This window comes from Trachemys scripta, chromosome 25 (genome assembly GCF_013100865.1).
Source record: "Trachemys scripta elegans isolate TJP31775 chromosome 25, CAS_Tse_1.0, whole genome shotgun sequence".
NCBI classification, from domain to species: domain Eukaryota; kingdom Metazoa; phylum Chordata; order Testudines; family Emydidae; genus Trachemys; species Trachemys scripta.
The window spans coordinates 4,009,935-4,031,670 of record NC_048322.1 but is presented as its reverse complement, the minus strand read 5'-3'; the positions used below and the strand labels follow the sequence as shown (position 1 = coordinate 4,031,670).

Genomic DNA, 21,736 nt, shown 5'->3' with positions numbered 1-21,736 from the left:
TCCCTGGCGCTGCGGGGCCGGGCGGAGCAGGAGGGTCTGTGCCGGGGAGACCCATTAACCCCCCCGTGCCCGGCCCGCGCCCTGCTCCCGCTGGGGCCGCCCCGGGCTCTGCCCGCCCCGCTGCGGCGCTGCAGCCTCCAGGTACCGGAGCGAGCCCCGGGGGCGGGGCCGGGCGGTGACTCTGCCCCAGTGTCCGTGGGGGGGACCCGGTATCTCGCAGCGCCGGGATCTGCTCCCTGGGGGCAGCGCCCGCGGGGGGGTCGGAGCTGCTGTCCCCGCAGGAGCCCAACGCCCCCGGCCCGGCTCTGCCCTGGGGCCCCACGGGGGGTCCGGGGGGAGGGGACCGGCCCCCACTGGGGTCCCTGCGTGGGGCTGGGCGGGGGCTGCCGGGGGGGGGGGAGACCTGGGAAAGGGGCGGATGGAAAATGTCTGTGCAGCCCGGACATGGCCGGGGGCGGAGAAGAGCCGGTGACCCCCGAGGAGCGGGCAGAGAAAGGGGGGGGCTGAGATCCCCTCGGATTTACCACTGCCCCCTCCCCTGGGGACCCCCCATCCTCTCCAGACCTGCCCCCTTTCTCTCTAGAGAGCAACGAGCCACATCCAGGGTGACACCCCCTTTCCCTCAGATCCCTGAGAAGGTCTCTGTTCCTCTCCCCCGACTGTGCCCCATTTTCTCTCCTATCAACCTGGTGCCAGACTGCTGGGCCTCAGGCTTTCTGGGGTGCAGCTCTGAGAGTCTAATTTCCCCTACCCCAGGAGTGCTACAGGGGCATGTCGTTCTTGTGTGTCAGGGCTCAACCCTCTGGCTGAGGCCTCGGGGCACCTTTTTCCTCTCTCGGGGTACCAGGTGAAACAGCAAAAAAACCGACTGTTGGCAAACAGGGATAAATAAAGTAATGAAAGAAAAGAAGTGTGTGGGGGGGGGGGGGGACTGTGCACAGATTCCATGAGGATATGGGCCCCTTTTACCTCTGGGGGCCCTGGGAGCATCTCAGTCCCCTTCAAAGTTTACTGAGTCTCCAGTGGAAGTTTGAGCCTGCTCCCCCTTTGAGCTCCAGCTATCCCCACCCTCCCTCAATGAAGGCCAGAGTCTCTTCTGTTAACTCCTGTTCCAGGCCTGGCATGGTTTGCAGGTGTGGAGGGGCTGGGCCAGTCCAGACTAAAGCAGCAGTTCAACTACTTCTGTGCCAGTGTGGGATTTATATAGCCCTTCACAGGCACCCAGGCCCAGGGAATGGCCCCCTATCAGCCCCATGCCTGATGTGGTGGGGTGACGCACTGGCAGCATTGCCCTTGAAGGTGCTGCTCCCACTCCCTCCCCTCCCTCTTTACTGCCACCACAATCCCTGTCACCTTCACTGCCTGAGCGGTGACCCTCAGAAGGTGTGTTTTGTTATTCCTTTCACTACCCCCCAGGATCTGTTGTGCACTCTCTGTCACTCACCTCTGTCTCAGGAGACAAGGTGGGTCATGGGGCGCGGGTGATGCAATGCTGGAGATCCATCATCACTCAAGGAGTGGCAGTCTTGACCCTCCTAGAAGGTTGCTGGGATGCTGACGTGCACTGGAGGAGAACTGGGGCTTGACTGAGTCCATGGACCATTTGGCCCACACTGTGTCACTGTAAAGCCTGCTCTGCATTGCTGCCAATTGCTGCTGGTGGCGTTGTTGTCACGGAGTATTGGGGGGGGACTCAGGGCCCTGCACCCCCGGCTTCCTGTGATGCACCATGACTCTCAGCCAGCCAGTAAAGCCGAAGGTTTATTTAGACGACAGGAATACAGTCCACGACAGGTCTTGCAGGCACAGACAACAGGACCCCCCTCAGTTAGGTCCATCTTGGGGTCCCAGGATGCCCCAGCCCCTTTGGGAGGTCAGAGCCCTGTCTGCCTCCCAGCCACATCACCAGCCAGCTCCTGAAACTCTGCCTTCAGCGACCCCTCCCTCAGCCTTTGTTCAGTATCCCCAGCCAAGGTGTCACCTGGCTTCCAACCCCTTCCTGGGTTCTCATGTTACATGCTCAGGTATTCTCCTTCGGTCAGTCTCCCATCCCCCAGTGCAGACTATCCTAGCCACACTCCCCTGTCAGCATTCAAAGATCACAGTAAGAACAGTCCCAGTTCGTCACAGCGTTGTGCCCGTAAGTCTCTGTAATGCGGTCTTCAGTGACTCGAGGGCATGAGCACCAGCCTCAGGCAGACTGGTAAGAAGCAGGGAACAAACCCCAAATTGGCTGTGAGGTCTATATGTAGATTTCACCAAGTATCCAGTGTAAGCGCTTCCGGCACTGTAACAGCATTAACATGGGATCACCGACAGTCCCCTTGGGTCATCCCATATATCTCACCACGCAGGCGAGCTCACCTTTGTGACAGATGGTCCCAGAACTCCAGGGGTTCTCAACCTTTTTCTTTCTGAGCCCCCCCCCCCCCAACATACTATAAAAACTCCATGGCCCATGTGGGCCACAATACTGGCTTTCTGCATCCAAAAGCCAGGGCTGGCGTTAAGGGTTAGCAAGCAGGGCAACTGCCTGGGGCCCCATGCCACAGGGGCCCCAACAAAGCTACATTGCTTAGGCTTTGGCTTTAGCTCCTTGTGGTGGGGCTCAGGGTCCTGGACTTCAGCCCCATGCGCTCGGACTTCAGCTTTCTGCCCTGGGCCTCAGCGAATCTAATGCTGGCCTTGCTTGGCAGCCCACCTGGTAACTGCTCGTGGCCCCCCAGGGGGCCCCAGACCCGTGGTTGAGAACCACTGCCTTACACAGGGCCAGCTCCAGGCACCAGCTGAGCAAGCTGGTGCTTGGGGCAGCAGATTGTTGGAGGCGGCATTCTGCCCAATCGTAGGGTGGCACGGCCGCTTTTTTTTTTCCTTGTTCCGCTCCGGCTGCCCTGTAGGGAGCGGCGGTGTGGAGAACCAGAGCGCCCTGCAGGGCAGTCCGGAGTGGAGCCCTTGCGGCAGGAGACGGCGCAGCGGGAGGGGCCGCGTGGCAGCGTCCCTGCTGTAGCCCTGGCCGCCCCCTTCTCTCTCTCTCCTGCCCGGTACCCCCCAGCCAGTCCCCCTGCACCCGCGCTCCGGCCGCGCTGCAGGTTTTTTTTTTTTGCTTTGCCGTTCTGGCCGCCCCGTTTTTTGTTTTTTGTTTTTTTTTTGCTTGGGGCGGCCAAAAAGCCAGAGCCGGCCCTGGTCTTACACCACAAATCACAGCAACATTCAGGTTACTGCCAGTCCCAAAGAACCAGTCACTTCCTTAGGTGAATTGAATCTTAGATCTCCCAACAAAGACAACACTTGTGGCCAGTCCTGAAATAACCTGTATTAAGATTTATTTAAAAGGAAACGAGAATTGTTTAAAAAATTAAAGCAGGTTAAAGCAGATGCAGACAAATTACGGTCTTGAATTTCAAAAGGTAATGCAAGTTTCTATAATAAGCAAGCCCTACATGTTCTTTAGGACTAACCCCGGCTAAGCAGCTGGGGATCTCTTGCTTCTGCTTAGAAACTTTGCCCCCCAGAGTCCAAGCAGCATACAGATAATCAGTTAGTTCTGTATGGGTTTTTTTATCCCCTTCCTGCCATGTGCTCTGAGCTGCATGCTCAGCTAATGAGAGATCAAGAGCACAACAACAGTCTTTTGTCATCTTTAACATCCCATAATAGTCTATCTAGTGTTGATGGACCTTTCCTGCCAGGTAGGGTGTAATGCGTTCTGTTGCCAATCAGTACTTCACCTAGGTAAAGTCTCTCTCCTGTCTGGTGAATTACATAGCCACAGAGGCTCACAATGCAACTAATCAGATATTAACCCAGGCAGCAACTCACAAGCATTCAATAAAGTCTAAACACATTCTTATCATTCTAATACCTGTCTTAACAATACTAGCACAGGTGAGCCAGACTGCTTCCAGCTATGCATCTGTTTATGTTCAATTAAGACATGGGGGCTTTTGCAAGAGCCAACACCTCATCTGCCAGTGTCACAGGCAGGATGGGCAGGGATGGTGTCTCTAGCCTCTGTTTGCCAGAAGCTGGGAATGGGTGACAGGGGATGGATCACTTGATGATTATCTGTTCTGTTCTTTCCCTCTGAAGCACCTGGCATTGGCCACTGAGCTAGATGGACCATTGGTCTGATGCAGTGGGCCGTTCTTATGTTCACAGGTTCTGTCAGGAGTATCTACTCATTTGGACTCACTGGGAGCCACAGAAAGAAACAAGGTGTGCTGAGACAAGGAGGCCCAGTCTCAGAGCCCCAAGGGTCACGCTTGCCAAAAGCTAAAACTAGGCCCAGCCCATGAAAGGGGGCACTCCCAGGAGAGACTGTATAAAGGCTGGAACATAAAACAACTTAGTAAACCTGAGACAGCTGCCTTGGGGACAATGACAGTGAGAATCCCCCGAAGTGACTCCTTTGATTCTGCTCTTCTTTGGCCTTTGGTTTATAGAATCATAGAACTGGAAGGACCTCGAAAGGTCATCTAGTCCAGTCCCCTGCACTCAAGGCAGGACTATGTATTATCTAGACCATCCCTGCAGGTGTTTGTCCAACCTGCTCTTAAAAATCTCCAATGATGGAGATTCTACTACTTCCCTAGGCAATTTATTTCAGTGCTTAACCACTCTGACAGGAAGTTTTTCTTAATGTCAAACCTAAACCACCCTTGCTGCAATTTAAGCCCATTGCTTCCTGTCCTATTCTCAGAGGTTAAGAAGAACAAATTTTCTCACGCATCTTTGTAACAACTTTTTATGTACTTGAAAACTGTGATCATGTCCCCTATCAGGCTTCTCTTCTCCAGACTAAACAAACACAATGTTTTCAATCTTCCCTCATAGGTCATTGTGAGGGTTCACGCCCTCGTTGTAGGGCAACACGGCCTAGTGGCTGAAGTCCATAGAATTGCCCCTGGTTACAGGGCAGCACGGCCTAGTGGCCAGAGTCCATAGAATTGCCCCTGGTTACAGGGCAGCACAGCCTAGTGGCCAGAGTCCATAGAATTGCCCCTGGTTACACCGCCATAGGACCTTGCCACTGGCTCAGCGGGGAGATCCTACCGAAACACACTGAGGCTTACCAGGGGCAAGGTACCAGTCCATCACCTGCATGGGTAGCTTCCTACCATCTTGAGAGTTGGGATCGCCCACAAATTTCCAGGTTCGCCATGGGTCTCCGGGTCCATCGCTGCCTCGGGCTCCTCCCGCGGTAGGGCTTCATGCTGGCCAGGGGAAGCTTCAATTCCCAGCAACATCAAGGGTGGTGGCTAGTCCTCCACAGGAGCTTCCCAGTTAGATCCTTCCCCTATGGCCACCAGCCCAGACTGAGCTGAGTTCCCTCCTTTTATACTCCCAGAACATTTGGAGCATGCCCAGTACGAGCGGGGAGGGACTTCCGCCTCCAGAGCTACTGGTCTGATGCTGCAGGGGCTAGTGCAGGGCGAGGCTACCCTGTCACAGTCATGTTTTCTAGACCTTTAATCATTTTTGTTGCTCTTATCTGGACTTTCTCCAATTTGTCCACATCTTTCCTGAAATGTGGCGCCCAAAACTGGACACACTGCTCCAGTTGAGACCTAATCAGTGCAGAGTAGAGCGGAAGAATTACTTCTCGTGTCTTGCTTACAATACTCCTGCTAATACAGCCCAGAATGATACTTGCTTTTTTTGCAAGAGTGTAACACTGTTGACTCATATTTAGCTTGTATTCCACTATGACCCCCAGATCCCTTTCCACAGCACTCCTTCCTAGGTAGTCATTTCCCATTTTGTATGTGTGCAACTGATTGTTCCTTCCTAAGTGAAGTACTTTGGATTTGTCCTTATTGAACTTCATCCTATATACTTCAGATAATTTCTCCAGTTTGTCCAGATCATTTTGAATTTCAATTCTATCCTCCAAAGCACTTGCAACCCTTCCCAGCTTGGTATCACCCACAGACTTTATAAGTGTAATAGCGAGACTCTGCTACTGGGAGGGTTTCACCATGTCTCAGAGGGTTACACCCTGGTGGGTGGGGGCTAGGCCTGTACTGGAATAAGGTCACTCTGTGCCTCACAGTGTGGCAGAACCTAGAATCTCCATTAGCAGGGGAAAATCCTGGGGGGAATCGACATGTGGAATGGACAAAAACCCCGTCTGAATTCTCTCACATTGCCCTTTTCGCCCTGGCAGGCTACAGATTAACGTCCACGTTTTGCTCCAGATCATCCCATCCTCCCAGGGGGAAAGAAATGGCTTCAATGGAGCTGGCTCAGGTAAGGGATTATCAGTGAGCTGGTGGGGGGTTCTGCTTGGAGGGAGAGGAGCAGTAAATGCATAGGAGGGTGGGAGCTGCTAGAGGTGGTGGGAGGCCGCAAATATCTCGGGTGGAGAAAGAGAGGGGACAGGATGTGAAAAACCTGCTGGGGCTTGTGTAATATAGGGTGTGATGGGTTGTCTCCCCGGGGTGCAGTCTGGGGGGCTTCTGGGAACTGCTGTGCTCTCTAACCCTCAAGCTGGGCTGGCCCTTTTCACACTGCTTTGCTGGAGATTTAGCCTTATCACTCAACAGGACAGCAGATGGCGCCATGCATCCAACTAAGCTACCTGAGTGCTTTACCTAAGCCACTCAAGGACAGATAGAAGACAACAGCCAATTTCCCAGCGATAAGTGGCAGCAAATAGATCAAAGAAGATTACTTAACAAATAACCAAAAACTCAAACCAAGCCTAACATACTAGATCAGGGGTCGGCAACCTACGGCACGTGTGCCAAACACGGCACGCGAGCCGATTTTGAGTGGCACGCTGCCTGCCCAGTGAGAGGAGGAGGAGGGGCCAGAAAGCGCCACGCTGGGGGAAGAAGCGGGGGAGGAGGGAAGCTTGGCTGCTGCAGGACCAAGCTTTTGCCTCCTGCCCTGGCAGGGGACAGTGGTGGGGGGGAGTCCCAGCCCTCAGCCCCCCCGCCCACCGCTCTCCCCTGCAGGGGCAGGAGGCAGAAGGTTGGTCCTGCGGCAGCCAGCTTCCCCCCACCCCGCTTCTTCCCACAGCTTGGTGCATTCCGGCCCCTCCTCCTCCCCCTCCCTCTCCCTGCCGGCGATGGTCTTGGGGAGGGGGAGTGGAGCAGAGCCGAGCGGCAGCATGCTCACTGCTCCGTAGGGGAAACAGAGAGAGGTAGGGACGGAGCCTGGGGGAAGGGGGTGGAACAGGGCATATCCCTCCCAGCCCTCTGCCATGAGCCGCTCAGGGCAGGGGGCTGGGAACACCCCCACGAGCTGAGCACCCCAGCCCTCTGCCCTGCACCTCCACACACCCCTAGCCCAGTGCCCTGACCTCGAGTCGCCCCCAACACCCAGCCTTCTGCCCTGCAGCCCCCCCACACACACACCCCAGCCCTCTGCCCTTACCCCTGAACCCCCCACACCCACCAGCCTTCTGCCCTGACAGCTGAATACCCCCACACCCTCGGTCTTGTGCCCTGAACCCCCCCACATCCCCACTGCCCTCTGCCCTGACTCTGAACCCCCCACACACCCAGCCTTCTGCCCTGCACCCTCTGCCCTGAACCCCCCCAACCCCCAGGTCTGGGATCCCGGCCGCAGGCCCTGCTCAGCCCGCTGCAGGCCTAGGTGAACAGAACCCCAGGCTGGAAGCGGGCTGAGCAGGCTGGCGGCATAAGATCAGCATTTTAATTTAATTTTAAATGAAGCTTCTTAAACATTTTGAAAACCTTGTTTACTTTACATACAACAATAGTTTAGTTATATAATATAGACTTAGAGAGAGACACCTTCTAAAAAACGTTAACATGTATTATCGGCATGCAAAACCTTAAATTAAAGTGAATAAATGAAGACTCAGCACACCATTTCTGAAAGGTTGCCTACCCCTGTACTAGAAGGATAGAATTTGAATTAGCAATTTCTCACCCTGACTGATGATAGAAGCAGTCCATCAAGTTTCCATACACAAGCTAGAAATCCCTTTACCCTGGGACCAACACTTCCCCTAGTTCAGTCTTTGTTCCTTAGGTGCTTCCAGGAGGTCTCTTGTCTGGGGAATGAGGCCAAGAGATGATGACACACCCCACCTTATGTAGCTTTTCCATATAGCAGGAACCCTTTGTTCTAAACTAAGTTCCCAGTCCAGTGTGTAGAAAAATACAGGTACCAAAATGGAGTTCAGTGTCATGTTGTCTGGTCACATGTCCTAGCATGCCCTGCTGAGTCATAGTAGCCATGAATCATAGGCTGGCTGAAACATTCATAGGAAGGCTAAGCTCTTCCACAGTCCATTGTCTTTGTTGATGAGCCATGAGCACTGTCTGGCTTCTTCATTGTTGTACCTGAAAGGCTCGTTGTGGGTGTTACCCAGAGTAAACACATTTGAAAAACAGATACAGAGTCAATATCCATAACTTCAGTGATCCATGCACACAGGTAGGATAATCATATTCAGCAAATCATAACTTTGCCAATGACACTGCACATGACTCATTTTGTACAAAATGCCTCATAATTATATCCTAATCATATTATAATCCTACCACTATGCTAAATATGGGGTGTAGTGTCTGATAGGTCCTAATTTCAAGGCACAGGAGTTGGGATTGGAACTTCCCCTCTTTGTGGAACAGGAAATAACCCTCCAGCCAGGGCTGGGAAAACTTCCCAGACTCCCAGTGCTGGAGCCTGAATCTACTGACACTTCATTAGTTACCACCACCCCCAATCTTTGTGGCAACTGCAAACTTTATCAGTGATGATTTTATATTTTCTTCTAGGTCATTGATAAGAATGTTAAATAGCACAGAGCCAAGAACCATTCCTTACGGGAACCCCCTAGAAATAAATTCACCCAACCATGGTTCCCTATTTACAATCCCAGTTTTTAATCTATTTAAGTATGCCGTGTGTATTTTGTATCTTTCTAGTGCCTTACAGAAGTCTAGGTATATTACATCAGTACTATTAGCTGCAACCAAACTTTTTATCTCATCCAATAAGGATATCCAGTTAGTTTGATAGGATCTATTGTGTCTAAATCTTTTTAATGGGTACTAATTATATTACCCCCCTTTAATTCTTCATTAATGAAATCCAGTATCGGCTGCTCCATTCTCTTGCCCAGAATCCATTTCAGACTAACACTCTTGTAATTAGCTGCGTCATCTCTTTTATACTTTTTAAATATTGGCACAGCATTAGCTTTATTCCAGTCTTATGGAATTTCCCAGTGTTCCAAGTCCTAATTAAAATCAACATTAACAGTCCACCACGCTCCTCCACCAGGTCTTTCAAAACTCTAGTTATCTGGACCCACTGATTTAAACATGTCTAACTTTAATAGCTGCTTTTAAACGTCCTCGTGAGTTACTGTTGGAATGGAAAGACTGTCGGCGTCAACATCTTATGATATGAGTTACATCATCTGTTTTTCTCCAAATCCAGGAGAGAAATATTTATTGAACACCTCTTCTGCATTATTTTTGATAATTCTGCCATTTCCATCTAGAAATTTAACACTACCATTGTTAGCATTAATATTGTACTTACTCTACTATTTAAAACTTCCATCTTATTTTCATTGGTTGATCATTGATTTCTGATAGCTTCCCTTACCAACTTTCTACAATTCTGACCTTCTAACTTATATTCTTTACTACTGACTTCCCCTTTCTTCCATATATTTTATCTGGAAAGTGTTGGGATTCCTATCAGGGAGCTACCAGCAGGGTCCAGAGACAGCCCCATCTCCTATATTAAGCTCTAGCTAGTAGGTATGTGATAAATGTGACGACCCAGCCTCTGTCTGTCAGCTGGGAGACACAAAGTTTCTCTCTTTCTACCCTCTGATGCCTCCTGGCTGCTCTAAGGAAGGTGGGGTGGGACTCTGTTAACATGTGCCTCCTGGAGCTTCCATTTACCTGGTGCTGCTGTTCCGTGAATAGTGGGGTTGTGAGTGGGGTAGCAGGTACTGAGTGTTGGACTCTTTCTTTTTCAGGGGCCAGTGACTCTCGAGGAGGTGGCTGTGTATTTCACCAAGGAGGAATGGGCTCTGCTAGACCCTGTTCAGAGAGCCCTCTATAGGGATGTCATGCAGGAGAACTATGAAACGGTGGTCTTGCTGGGTAAGGAGTCCTGTCCCCTCAGTTATTAGAAGCTGTGGGGTTTCTAAAGAACCTGAGTAGTAATAACTTTATACCTTTATTTGTCATACAAGTTTTGACAAGTTTCCTTGCCCCACCCCTTTTTTCGCTTTATCTCCCATAACCTAGTATCATTTTTGGACATGTGCCGTTTTGGTGCTGTCAATCATTTTAAAATTGCATTGAATGTATCCTTATTGGCTACATTAGTAACTACATTAATAACTGTAGCTTTCATGCCTTTTCCTCATTTTAATAGGAAAATATGCTGACTGTAGAATTCTAAATTAAGTAAATAGGTGTATGATTCATGCATGTCTTGTGTGACAGTCAGATGAGCTCCTCTTTTGATAGGAGATGCATCCGAAGAAGTGAAGTTTTTTACCCATGAAAGCTGATGCCCAAATAAATCTGTTAGTCTTTAAGGTGCCACCATTGGACTCCTTGTTGTTTTTGATAGGAGAGCGTATAATGTTGCCATTCAGGACCCCATGGGTGAAGGGAGAACAGAGCCGTGGGAGGGGAGGAGAAGGGGGGAGTAAATAATTCTGGGGTGCCAGGACATGGTGATGGTGTGTGCAGGGTTAGAGCTAAGAAGCAGCAGGGAGGGAGGAGGTAGTGAGAGACCAGGAGGGAACATAGGAAGCTCCCAAGGTGCCGGGAGGTGGGCCCAGCTGAGAGTAATGGGATGAAGGGGAGGGGAGTGTTTAGGAAGGGCACCCAGGAAGTGGGCTGGGTAGGTCAGTGGGAAGGAGGAGAGATTTGGGGATCTAGAGCTGTGGGGGATCCCAGACCTTTAACCCCGAATCCCTACCCAAGCTTTAGAGCTTACACTCCAGTTTTATTTCTGTTCAGTTTCGCTTCATTCTACATTTTCCCTCCCAAATATTGTTATTTTAATTCTTGACCTTCCTCTCCCACTCATTACCCCTGGCCCAATATAACCTCCCCATCTCTATGCACAGCGACCCTGGCCACTGATCCTGAGTCCTTGCTGCATTCCTCCCTCCCATATCAGGGCCCCTACCCAGGCACAAATGGGCACTTTGTTGGTGATGTCACAGGGTGGTAGTGTAGCCTGTACAATTTTTATACCCATAAGATTACGTATTGGGGTACAACTTGCCCTTGTACATGGCTACCCAAAGTTAATGGAGGAGATGAAATTTGGTGAAAGACACAGAAATTTGATTTAATACAGACAGTTATAATTTAAATCATAGGCAAGGATCAATACATGTAACGATTAGACTTAGATAAGTATAGTAAAGAGGGTCTTGCACTGTGCATACTTACATGGAGACAAAGATCGAGGGGCAAGGGAGACCATCAGAAGGGAGGCCCTGCTTCAGATTACACTGTCTCAGGCCTGGTCTACACTACGAGTTTAGGTTGAATTTAGCAGCATTAAATCGAATTAAGCCTGGACACGTCCACACGACGAAGCCCTTTTTTCCGACTGAAAGGGCCCTTTAAAACGGTTTCTTTACTCCACCTCCGACAAGGGGATTAGCGCTGAAATCGGACTTTCCGGGTCGGATTTGGGGAGTGTGGACGGAATTTGATGGTATTGGCCTCCGGGAGCTATCCCAGAGTGCTTCATTGTGACCGCTCTGGACAGCACTCTCAACTCAGATGCACTGACCAGGTAGACAGGAAAAGCCCCACAAACTTTTGAATTTCATTTCCTGTTTGCCCAGCGTGGAGAGCACAGGTGACCACACAGAGTTCATCAGCACAGGTAACCATGGAGTCCCAGGATCGCAAAAGAGCTCCAGCATGGACCGAACGGGAGGTACGGGATCTGCTCGCCATATGGGGAGATGAATCAGTGCTATCTGAACTCCGTAGCAGTAAACGAAATAGCAAAATATTAGAAAAAGTCTCCAAGGCCATGAAGAACAGAGGCCATAACAGGGACGCACAGCAGTGCCGCATGAAAATTAAGGAGCTAAGGCAAGCCTACGACAAAGCCAGAGAGGCAAACAGAAGGTCCGGGGCAGAGCCGCAGACATGCCGCTTCTACTCGGAGCTGCATGCCATGCTAGGGGGTGCAGCCACCACTACCCCAACCGTGTGCTTTGACTCCATCAATGGAGAAGCACGCAACAGGGAAGCGGGTTCGGGGTACGAGGAAGATGATGATGAAGACAATGAAGATAGCTCACAGCAAGGAAGTGGAGAAACCGGTTTCCCCAACAGCCAGGATATGTTTATCACCTTGGACCTGGAACCAGTAACCCACGAACTCACCCAAGGCATGCTCCCAGACCCTGAGGGTGCACAAGGGACCTCCGGTGAGTGTTCCTTTGTAAATATTACACATGATTTAAAAGCAAGCGTGTTTAATGATTAATGATTTAATTTGCCCTGGCAATCGCGGCCAGTACAGCTACTGGAAAAGTCTGTTAACGTGTATGGGGATGAAGCGGAAATCCTCCAGGGACATCTCCAGAAAGCTCTCCTTCATGTACTCCCAAAGCCTTTGCAAAAGGTTTCTGGGGAGGGCTGCCTTATCCTGTCCGCCATGGTAGGACACTTTATCACGCCAGGCCAGTGGCACGTAGTCTGGAATCATTGCATAACAAAGCATGGCAGTGTATGCTCTCGGTGTTTGCTGGCATGCAGACAACATCCATTCCTTATCTCTCTTTGTTATCCTCAGGAGAGTGATATCATTCACGATCACCTGGTTGAAATGGGGTGATTTTTATTAAGGGGACATTCAGAGGTGCCTGTTCCTGCTCGGCTGAACAGAAATATTCCCCGCTGTTAGCCACGCGGTGGGGGGAGGGGTGAAGTGATCATCCCAGAGAATTGGGTGTGTGTGTGGGCGGGGGGGTTAGTTGGGTTTGTGCTGCAAGTTAACCCGGAAACCGCAGCCCCTCCTTTTACATTGCAAACCCATTTTAAATGGACAACCCAACGGGTGTTTGGTATGGGAAATAAGGGCGCTGCTGTTTGAAACCGTTCCCACATTTTATGAAGGTTAAAAAAGCCAAAAGACTGTGGCTTACCATGGCTGCCTGCAAGCCGAATTCTGTTGCCTGGCACTGCGTGAGTGATCTCTCACACCAAACCGGCAGGCCCTCAATATAAGAGGAAAAATGCGGCCTTGTAATGAAAGCACATGTGCTGTGTAATGTGAACAGAAAAATTTAACGTGAAAGAGTGTACCCATTGTTCTCTAAAATGTGTCTTTTTTAAACACCTTTCCCTTCTCCTCCACTAGGTGCAAATGTTTCTCATTCGCAGAGGCTAGGGAAGATTAGAAGGAGAAAATGGTGGACTCGGGATGATATGTTCTCAGAGCTCCAGATGTCCTCCCACGCTGACAGAGCACAGCAGAATGCGTGGAGGCAGTCAATGTCAGAGTGCAGAAAAGCACAATATGAATGAGAGGAGAGGTGGCGGGCTGAATCGCGGGCTGAAGAGAGCAAGTGGCGGGCTGAAGAGGATAAGTGGCGTCAGCTTGCTGACAGAAGGCAAGAGTTGATGCTCCGGCTGCTGGGGCATCAAACTGATATGCTCCAGAGTATGGTTGAGCTGCAGGAAAGGCAGCAGGAGCAGAGACCGCTGCTACAGCCCCTGTGTAACCAACAGCCCTCTTCCCCAAGTTCCATAGCTTCCTCACCCAGACGCCCAAGAACACGGTGGGGAGGCCTCCGGACACCCAGCCACTCCACCCCAGATGATTGCCCAAGCATCAGAAGGCTGGCCTTCAATAAGAGTTAAAGTTTTAAAGTTTTAAACTGCAGTGTGTCCTTGTCCTTCACTCCTCCCCCACCCCTCCCAGGCTACCTTGGCAGTTATCCCCCTAGTTGTGTGATGAATTAATAAAGAATGCATGAATGTGAAGTAATAATGACTTTATTGCCTCTGCAAGCGGTGATCGAAGGAGGGAGGGGAGGGTAGTTAGCTTACAGGGAAGTAGAGTGAACGGGGGGTGGGGGGGCGGTTCATCAAGGTGAAACAAACAGAGGTTTCACACCGTAGCCTGGCAGTCACAAAACTGGTTTTCAAAGCTTCTCAGATGTGCACCACGCCTTGCTGTACTCTTCTAACTGCCCTGGTGTCTGGCTGTGCGTAATCAGCGGCTAGGCGATTTGCCTCAACCTCCCACCCCGCCATAAATGTCTCCCCCTTACTCTCACAGATATTGTGGAGCGCACAGGAAGCAGCAATAACAATGGGGATATTGGTTTCGCTGAGGTCTATCCGAGTCAGTAAGCTGCGCCAGCGCGCTTTTAAACGTCCAAATGCACATTCCACCACCATTCAGCACTTGCTCAGCCTATAGTTGAACAGGTCCTGACTACTGTCCAGGCTGCCTGTGTATGGCTTCATGAGCCATGGCATTAAGGGGTAGGCTGGGTCCCCAAGGATAACGACTATACATTTCAACATCCCCAACGGTTATTTTCTGGTCTGGGAAGAAAGTCCCTTCCTGCAGCTTTTGAAACAGACCAGAGTTCCTGAAGACGCGAGCATCATGTACCTTTCCTGGCCATCCCATGTTGATGTTAGTGAAACGTCCTTTTTGATCCACCAGTGCTTGCAGCAGCATTGAAAAGTACCCTTTTCAGTTTATGTACTCGGTGGCTTGGTGCTCCGGTGACAAGATAGGGATATGGGTTCCGTCTATCGTCCTGTCACAGTTAGGGAATCCCATTGCAGCAAAGCCATCCACTATGACCTGCACGTTTCCCGGAGTCACTACCCTTGATATCAGCAGGTCTTTGATTGCGTTGGCTACTTGGATCACAGCAGTCCCCACAGTAGATTTGCCCACCCCAAATTGATTCCCAACTCACCAGTAGCTGTCTGGCATTGCAAGCTTCCGCAGTGCTATCGCCACTAGCTTCTCAACTGTGAGGGCTGCTGTCATCCTGGTATTCTGGCGCTTCAAGGCAGGGAAAGCAAGTCACAAAGTTCTATGAAAGTGCCCTTACGCATGTGAAAGTTTCACAGCCACTGGAAATCGTCCCACACCTGCAACACGATGTGGTCCCACCAGTCTGTGCTTGTTTCCCGGGCCCAGAATCGGCGTTCCACGGCATGAACCTGTCCCAGTAACACCATGATTTGCACATTGCTGGGGCCCGTACTTTGTGAGAGGTCTATGTCCATGTCAATTTCTTCATCACTCTCGTCGCCGTGCTGCAATCGCCTCCTTGTCTGGTTTTGCTTTGGCATGTTCTGGCTCTATATATACTCCAGGACATTGCGCGTGGTGTTCATAGTGCTCAAAATTGCCGTGGTGATCTGAGCGTCCTCCATGATCCCAGTGCTATGGCGTCTGTGCTGAAAAAATGCGTGAAACTATTGTCTGATGGAGGGAGGGAGGGGCGAGTGATGACATGGCTTACAGGGAATTAAAATCAACAAAGGTGGCTGTGCATCAGTAAGAAACACAAACAACTGTCACACAGAATGGCCCCCCCCCAAAGATTGAACTCAAAACCCTGGATTTAGCAGGCCATTGATTTCACGGAGGGAGGGGGAAGCAAATAAATACAGAACAAATCTGGTCCATCTATCTTTTACATCTTAGTCTGGCAGCAGACGGTGCAGCATGACTGATATCCATCGGCATCTTCTGGGTGCTTGGTAGAAGACGCTGCATTACGATTGCTCACCATCATCGTCAAGACGGTGCAATAGGACTGCTGGCAGGACTGAGTCTCCAAGAGACAAAACATGTCTGCCCAGGCGCCTCTGACCGAACTCACTGAGAAGTACGACGATGATGGATACCAATTGTAATACACCATCTACTGCCAAAAGGCAAGGAGCTGCTGCTGTGTAGCAATGCAGTACCACGTCTGCCGGCACCCAGATGACATATGGTGATGGTGAGCTGAGCTGAGCTGAGCGGGCTCCATGCTTGCCGTGGTATGTCGTCTGCACAGGTAACCCAGGAAAAAAGGCACGAAATGATTGTCTGCCGTTGCTGTGACGGGGGGGGGAGGGGCCTGACGACATGTACCCAGAATCCCCTGCGACACTGTTTTTGCCTCATCAGGCATTGGGATCTCAACCCAGAATTCCAATGGACGGCAGAGATTGCAGGAACTGTGGGATAGCTACCCACAGTGCAACGCTCCGGAAGTCGACACTAGCCTCGGTACTGCGGACGCGGTCCGCCGACTTAATGCATTTAGAGCATTTTATGTGGGGACACACACAATTGACTGTATAAAAACGATTTCTATAAAACCGGCTTCTATAAATTCGACCTAATTTCCTAGTGTAGACATACCCTCAGGGACCCGACAAAATGAAAAAATGGTCACTAGGAGACGTATTTTATCCACTTTCTTATGGTAATAGGATGGCTATATACCATATCTGCTCCTTTACTCTGATTACAATAATGTCAATAGATGCCCCAACCCATATGTGGCCTTTGGGAAGTCCATAATTAAGCATCAAGCATTAATACTCATGATTTACATCACTTATTTATTAATAATTCCAATATATGAATGTGTCCAACTACTGAGATACTTCATAGCAACCTAATTGCTAAAGTCCGCCCCTTCTTTCAGAATCCCGTGGCGTATTGCACCTGTTTGTGGTTACTCATTAGTCTCTCAAAATGAGGGTGCAAAATATCTGACCTGGGACTCTCTCCTTAGGCCTATTCAGGTAAATCCCAGACTTCAGCGTAACTACTCCCACAAAGCCTCAACCTAATATAAGGCCCTTAACTGTGGCAAGCTTAGGCTATGTTTATACTACCACAGTCAGTCGACCTACGCCGCGCAACTCCAGCTACGTGAATAAAGTAGCTGGAGTCAGCGTACCTTAGGTCGAGTTACCACAGGGTGTACGCTGCAGGGGGCCGACTTACTTTACTCTTCTCATCTGGGTAGAGTACAGGGGTCGACTGGAGAGCGATCTGCAGTCGATTTAGTGGGTGTTTACTACACCCGCTAAATTGACCACGGGTGGATTGATCTCAGAGCATCAATCTCGGCTGTAGTTTAGACCTGCCCTTAACAACCCATTTATTTATGATCACCTCCTTGCCCCTCCACGCGTGTTCCAAGCTAATAAGCAATACTCTGATAATGACATTTTACTTCTAGCGAGTATAAAATTGCCCTCAAGACTTGAGACTAGGTCAAAGATCATAAAATCAGGTCGGGGTCAACAGGAGTGAGAGTTTGGAGACACTCTTGGCCCCGGTCTCTCCATCTGCAGCAGCCACAAGCTGTCTTTCCTCCAGGCTCCTTGGATCTTTGAGCCTGTCCTTCCTGAGGTTGCGTTACCCAGTTCTTGTTTCTTACATTCTCCTTTTCTGGAAGAATTAGAGGCTGTTGCTCCTGAATTTCAGTGTTTAATTCCCCAGCCATCTCCACACACTGGGGGAGTTTAATTCTCCCTCCCATTACACCTGAGTCACTAGATTTCCTAATTCCCCAGAATGTGCTTTTGTGATGTCACAGTTCTGGGGTAGCTAAGCCTTTGTCCTGCCTCCATGGTTTGCTCAAGAAATGCGCTCTCCTGTATCAGGCCTCTAGCCAGCCCCTCTCTCTGGGTGGGGACCCACATGCCTCTCCTTTTTGACCAGATTTGAGGATTGCAGCATGTCTTCCACTGTCTTCACTGGACTAACGTCCAGTTCCTGTGCTTTACTTTCTCTCCAAGGGCTGTGAGCAGTGAACAGTCACAGTGAAAGGAAACCAAAGCGTTTTCTACAGCAGCAGGGCTCCAGGGCATTGGCCAGTATGGACTATATTGTCTTCTTTGCTTCTCTGTCCTAATCTAAGGACTTTCCAATGCTCAGTTGACTAATAAGCTCTGCTATGTTTTAAAAGTCTGCCCAGTGTCACAGCAAACATTTGCTCTGTGCATTGACTGAGGAACAGTTTCTGACCAGGAGTGTCGTTCAGCTGGACCTGCTGGCAGAGCTCACAGGTTGAAATAGGAGTGTTGAAGCCAGAGGCTCAGTCTCAGGTGTTGAAGCTACATGGCCTATCTTTGTGGAAGAGTGGGAACCCTTGGGGGTGTAGTGCACTCAAGGGGCACCTCCCAAGGACTGTTTAAAAGCCAGGGCATTGCACAGATCCTATGAATCCATGACAGTATGCCAGTGCACCTTCTGTGGAAAAGATATAAAACAAGAAAAGGATCTAAATGTGTATTTACCATCGCCCCCTCATCAGTCCTCATGGGAATCCCTCCTCAGTTCCAAAGTGTATTAAAACCTTCCTTAAAGGCTTACCTCTTGGTTATCAGGTCATGTCAGTTTTGTTAGCGGGCTTTCCCTTCACCCTCCCACTTGCCTGGTTCTTGTCACGCAGACAGCAAGCAGGAAAAGACCGAAGTCCGAAGCAGAGAGAATGCAAAGTTTATTGGGGTTAGTTTCCAAGCAGGCATATTCCGAAGCCCTTCACACCAGTCGGGCTTATCTCTATACGCAATAGAGTCTGTTCCCCAGTGTTCCCTTCCCAGCTCTGATGCCACAGAGCCTTGCCTGTGTCCCCATTCCCTGTTCCCTTCCCCCCCCTTAACAAACATGATTCCAATTTCCCTTCCCGCTCCTGTTTGACCCTGTTTATATAATAATATTTTCAGCTATACCTTAACCAGTCATTGTACTGAAATTTAACTAACCAATTCTAACATATTGTAACATAATTCTCTAACCAATTATATCCCACTACGTAATTTACTTACACCTAGCAACATTAATTTTACAGCAGACAGAAACAATGAGAGAATCAGACTGATTAACAAGGTAAAATTGGTGGCCATAAAGATAAAACAATACAGAAATGAGGGTTTCACAACCACAACCATTGATAAGTGATTTCTTGCCAGACAGGATGCTATCAGACTAAGTTTTCTTTAACCATCTTAAGATCTGTGTCTTTATCCGGTGGTGATGGGCACTGTCCGGACAGGATCGTCTTCTTAACAGCCCAATAGCACCTTATTTCAGTGTGACTGGTTTGGGAGGTGAGGACGTGACCGTTCGCTTCCCAGCTTATGGCTGCCTCTGCTGCTTAGCCAAAGGCCTTAGCCTAAGAACAAGGCCTCAGACTTTCCTAGTGAGACAAGGCCCAGACACAGGCAGACTGTGATTTTGATTCTTTGTTTTTATACCCCTGTAACTAGCTAAGTAATAAAAATACACCTAAGTTCTTAAAGTATAGGCTTTACAGGCAGGCCTGAATATCTCTATTCTAACAGTGGGTTCTACCCTTTCCCCCATTCTGTGTCCGTCTTGTCTATTTAGACTGTAAATTCTTCAGGGCATGGGCCATCTACTATTCTGGGTTTGTAATTTGCCTAGCACAATGGGGACCCACTGTTAGTTGGTCCTGAGGTACTAAGGTAGTGCATATGATTTATTATAATAATAACTCTCCTGCCACTTTGAGCCAAGGAAGATGGCTTTGGGATGTTACTGCTTAAAAATGAGCTGGGTTAAAACCATGGAATATTCTTTGTGCCAAGTATCCCACAAATTCCACTGACCTCCCTTGTTTTCTTTGCCTGGAGTAGGGTTTCCAGTTTCCAAACCTGATGTGATCTCGCAGCTGGAACGAGGGGAAGAGCCGTGGATCCTGGACCTCCAGGACTCTGAGAAAGTAGAGCTCCCGAGAGGTGAGAAATTGGTTAAACCAACTCAACAACTGTTTGGGAATGCAGGAAACATTTGGGATGCCCTACAAAGACCCTGTGAGCTCTCCAAGTTTAGGATTGTTCCCTGCAGATGTGGAATCATTGTGGCAGATGTCACTCATGGCAGCAGATCCCTCCCTGATCTCACTTTTCCCTGAGTGTGCTGGTGAGATGGGGACCAAAACTGATCCCTTCCTTTCTCCTCTGGGGAAGGGTTTGGGGAAAATCAGTTCCTGATGGGTTTGATCTCTCCAACACATATTTTGATTTGTTTATACCCTTTTCCATTCCTCTCTCTGAGATTTCCTTTCTCTCCGGTGCAGGGAATGACCTATGTCTGGATTTCTCTTTGTCTCCTATCAGGTGATGGGATAGTGAGTGAGAATGAGGACGAAAAGCCCCAGCAGGAAGATGCTGAGCAAGTAGAACCACATGGAACATTATCAGGAAGATCCAAAGGGAATGTTTCCGGGAGTTGTGCACTCCGAGAAAAAGCAAAAGCCTGTGAGAGTCAGCACAGGCCAGAGGGAAATTTCAGTAGCCACTCAAACCTTATTGGAAATGAGAGAATCAACTTGGAAGAGACACACTATGCATGCCATGAGTGTGGGAAAAGCTTCAATGGGAACGCTGCCCTTATCACACATCACACAATCTACATGGGTGAGAAACCTTATGGATACTCTGAGTGTGGGAAACGCTTCATTGATAGTTCAACCTTCATCTCACATCGGCGAATCCACACAGGAGAAGCGCCCCACGTATGCTCTGAGTGTAGGAAACGCTTCAATCAGAGCTCTGCCCTGAGCACACATAGGAGAATCCACACAGGAGAGACGCCCTACACTTGTTCTGAGTGCGGGAAAAACTTCAGTTGGAGCTCACACCTTATCAGACATCAGAGAATCCACACAGGAGAGACACCCTACACGTGCTCTGAGTGCGGGAAAAGTTTCAATCAGAGCTCTGCCCTTATCACACATCAGAGAATCCACACAGGGGACACGCCCTACACATGCTCTGAGTGCGGGAAAAGCTTCAGTCGGAGCTCACACCTTATCAGACATCATAGAATCCACACGGGAGAGAGGCCCTACACATGCTCTGAGTGCGGGAAAAGCTTCAGTCGGAGCTCACACCTTATCAGACATCAGAGAATCCACACAGGAGAGACACCCTACACGTGCTCTGAGTGTGGGAAAAGCTTCAGTCGGAGCTCACACCTTATCAGACATCAGAGAATCCACACAGGAGAGATGCCCTACACGTGCTCTGAGTGCGGGAAAAGCTTCAATCAGAGCTCACACCTTATCGCACATCAGAGAATCCACACAGGGGACACGCCCTACACGTGCTCTGAGTGCGGGAAAAGCTTCAGTCGGCGCTCACACCTTATCAGACATCAGAGAATCCACACAGGGGAGAAGCCCTACACATGCTCTGAGTGAGGGAAAAGCTTCAATCACAGCTCTGCCCTGAGCGCACATAGGAGAATCCACACAGGAGAGAGGCCCCACCCGTGCTCTGAGTGCGGGAAAATCTTCAGTCAGAGCTCACACCTTATCACACATCAGATAATCCACATGGGCGAGAACTGTAATAAATCCCTTGACTAGGGCTGGCCAAAGGGTATGTCTACACTACGGGATTAATCCAAATTTACAGAATTTGAATTTTGGAAACAGATTGTATAAAGTCGAATGTATGCGGCCACACTAAGCACATTAATTCGGCGGTGTGCGTCCATGTACCGGGGCTGGCGTCGATTTCCGGAGCGTTGCACTGTGGGTAGTTATCCCATAGCTATCCCATAGTTCCCGCAGTCTCCCCCGCCCATTGGAATTCTGAGTTGAGATCCCAGTGCCTGATGGGGCAAAAAACATTGTCGCAGGTTGTTCTGGGTACAGCCTCACCCCTCCCTCCATGAAAGCAACGGCAGACAACCGTTTTGTGCCTTTTTTCCTGGGTGAACACAG

At 49.8% G+C, this 21,736-nt stretch overlaps 2 protein-coding genes across 3 annotated transcripts in view; both read left to right on the top strand.

Annotated features, from left to right (window-relative positions):
* LOC117870001 (zinc finger protein OZF-like) overlaps positions 1-21,736 on the top strand; it is an 876,360-nt gene that overhangs the window by 229,672 nt on the left and 624,952 nt on the right. Inside the window, exon 1 of one of the 2 annotated variants that reach the window (XM_034757143.1) lies at positions 20-141. The exons of the other annotated variant lie outside the window; for it this stretch is intronic. The gene's annotated coding sequence lies outside the window, so the exon portion shown is untranslated. Of the gene's footprint in view, positions 1-19; positions 142-21,736 lie in introns of those variants that run through there. 2 annotated transcript variants of the gene reach the window in all.
* Positions 7-21,484, top strand: LOC117870036 (zinc finger protein 501-like). Its single transcript, XM_034757217.1, has 5 exons — positions 7-141; positions 6,167-6,249; positions 9,977-10,103; positions 19,641-19,742; positions 20,124-21,484. Exons 2-5 carry the CDS (start codon positions 6,226-6,228, stop codon positions 21,206-21,208), a joined length of 1,338 nt encoding a protein of 445 aa, XP_034613108.1. The 5' UTR covers positions 7-141; positions 6,167-6,225; the 3' UTR covers positions 21,209-21,484.

Excerpts from the sequence above, each read along its gene's own strand:
- LOC117870036 (XM_034757217.1), top strand. The coding sequence starts at position 6,226 with ATGGCTTCAATGGAGCTGGCTCAG. Across the intron at positions 6,250-9,976 it reads CTTCAATGGAGCTGGCTCAG|GGGCCAGTGACTCTCGAGGA; the intron begins GTAAGGGATTAT and ends TTTCTTTTTCAG. Across the intron at positions 10,104-19,640 it reads TGAAACGGTGGTCTTGCTGG|GGTTTCCAGTTTCCAAACCT; the intron begins GTAAGGAGTCCT and ends TGCCTGGAGTAG.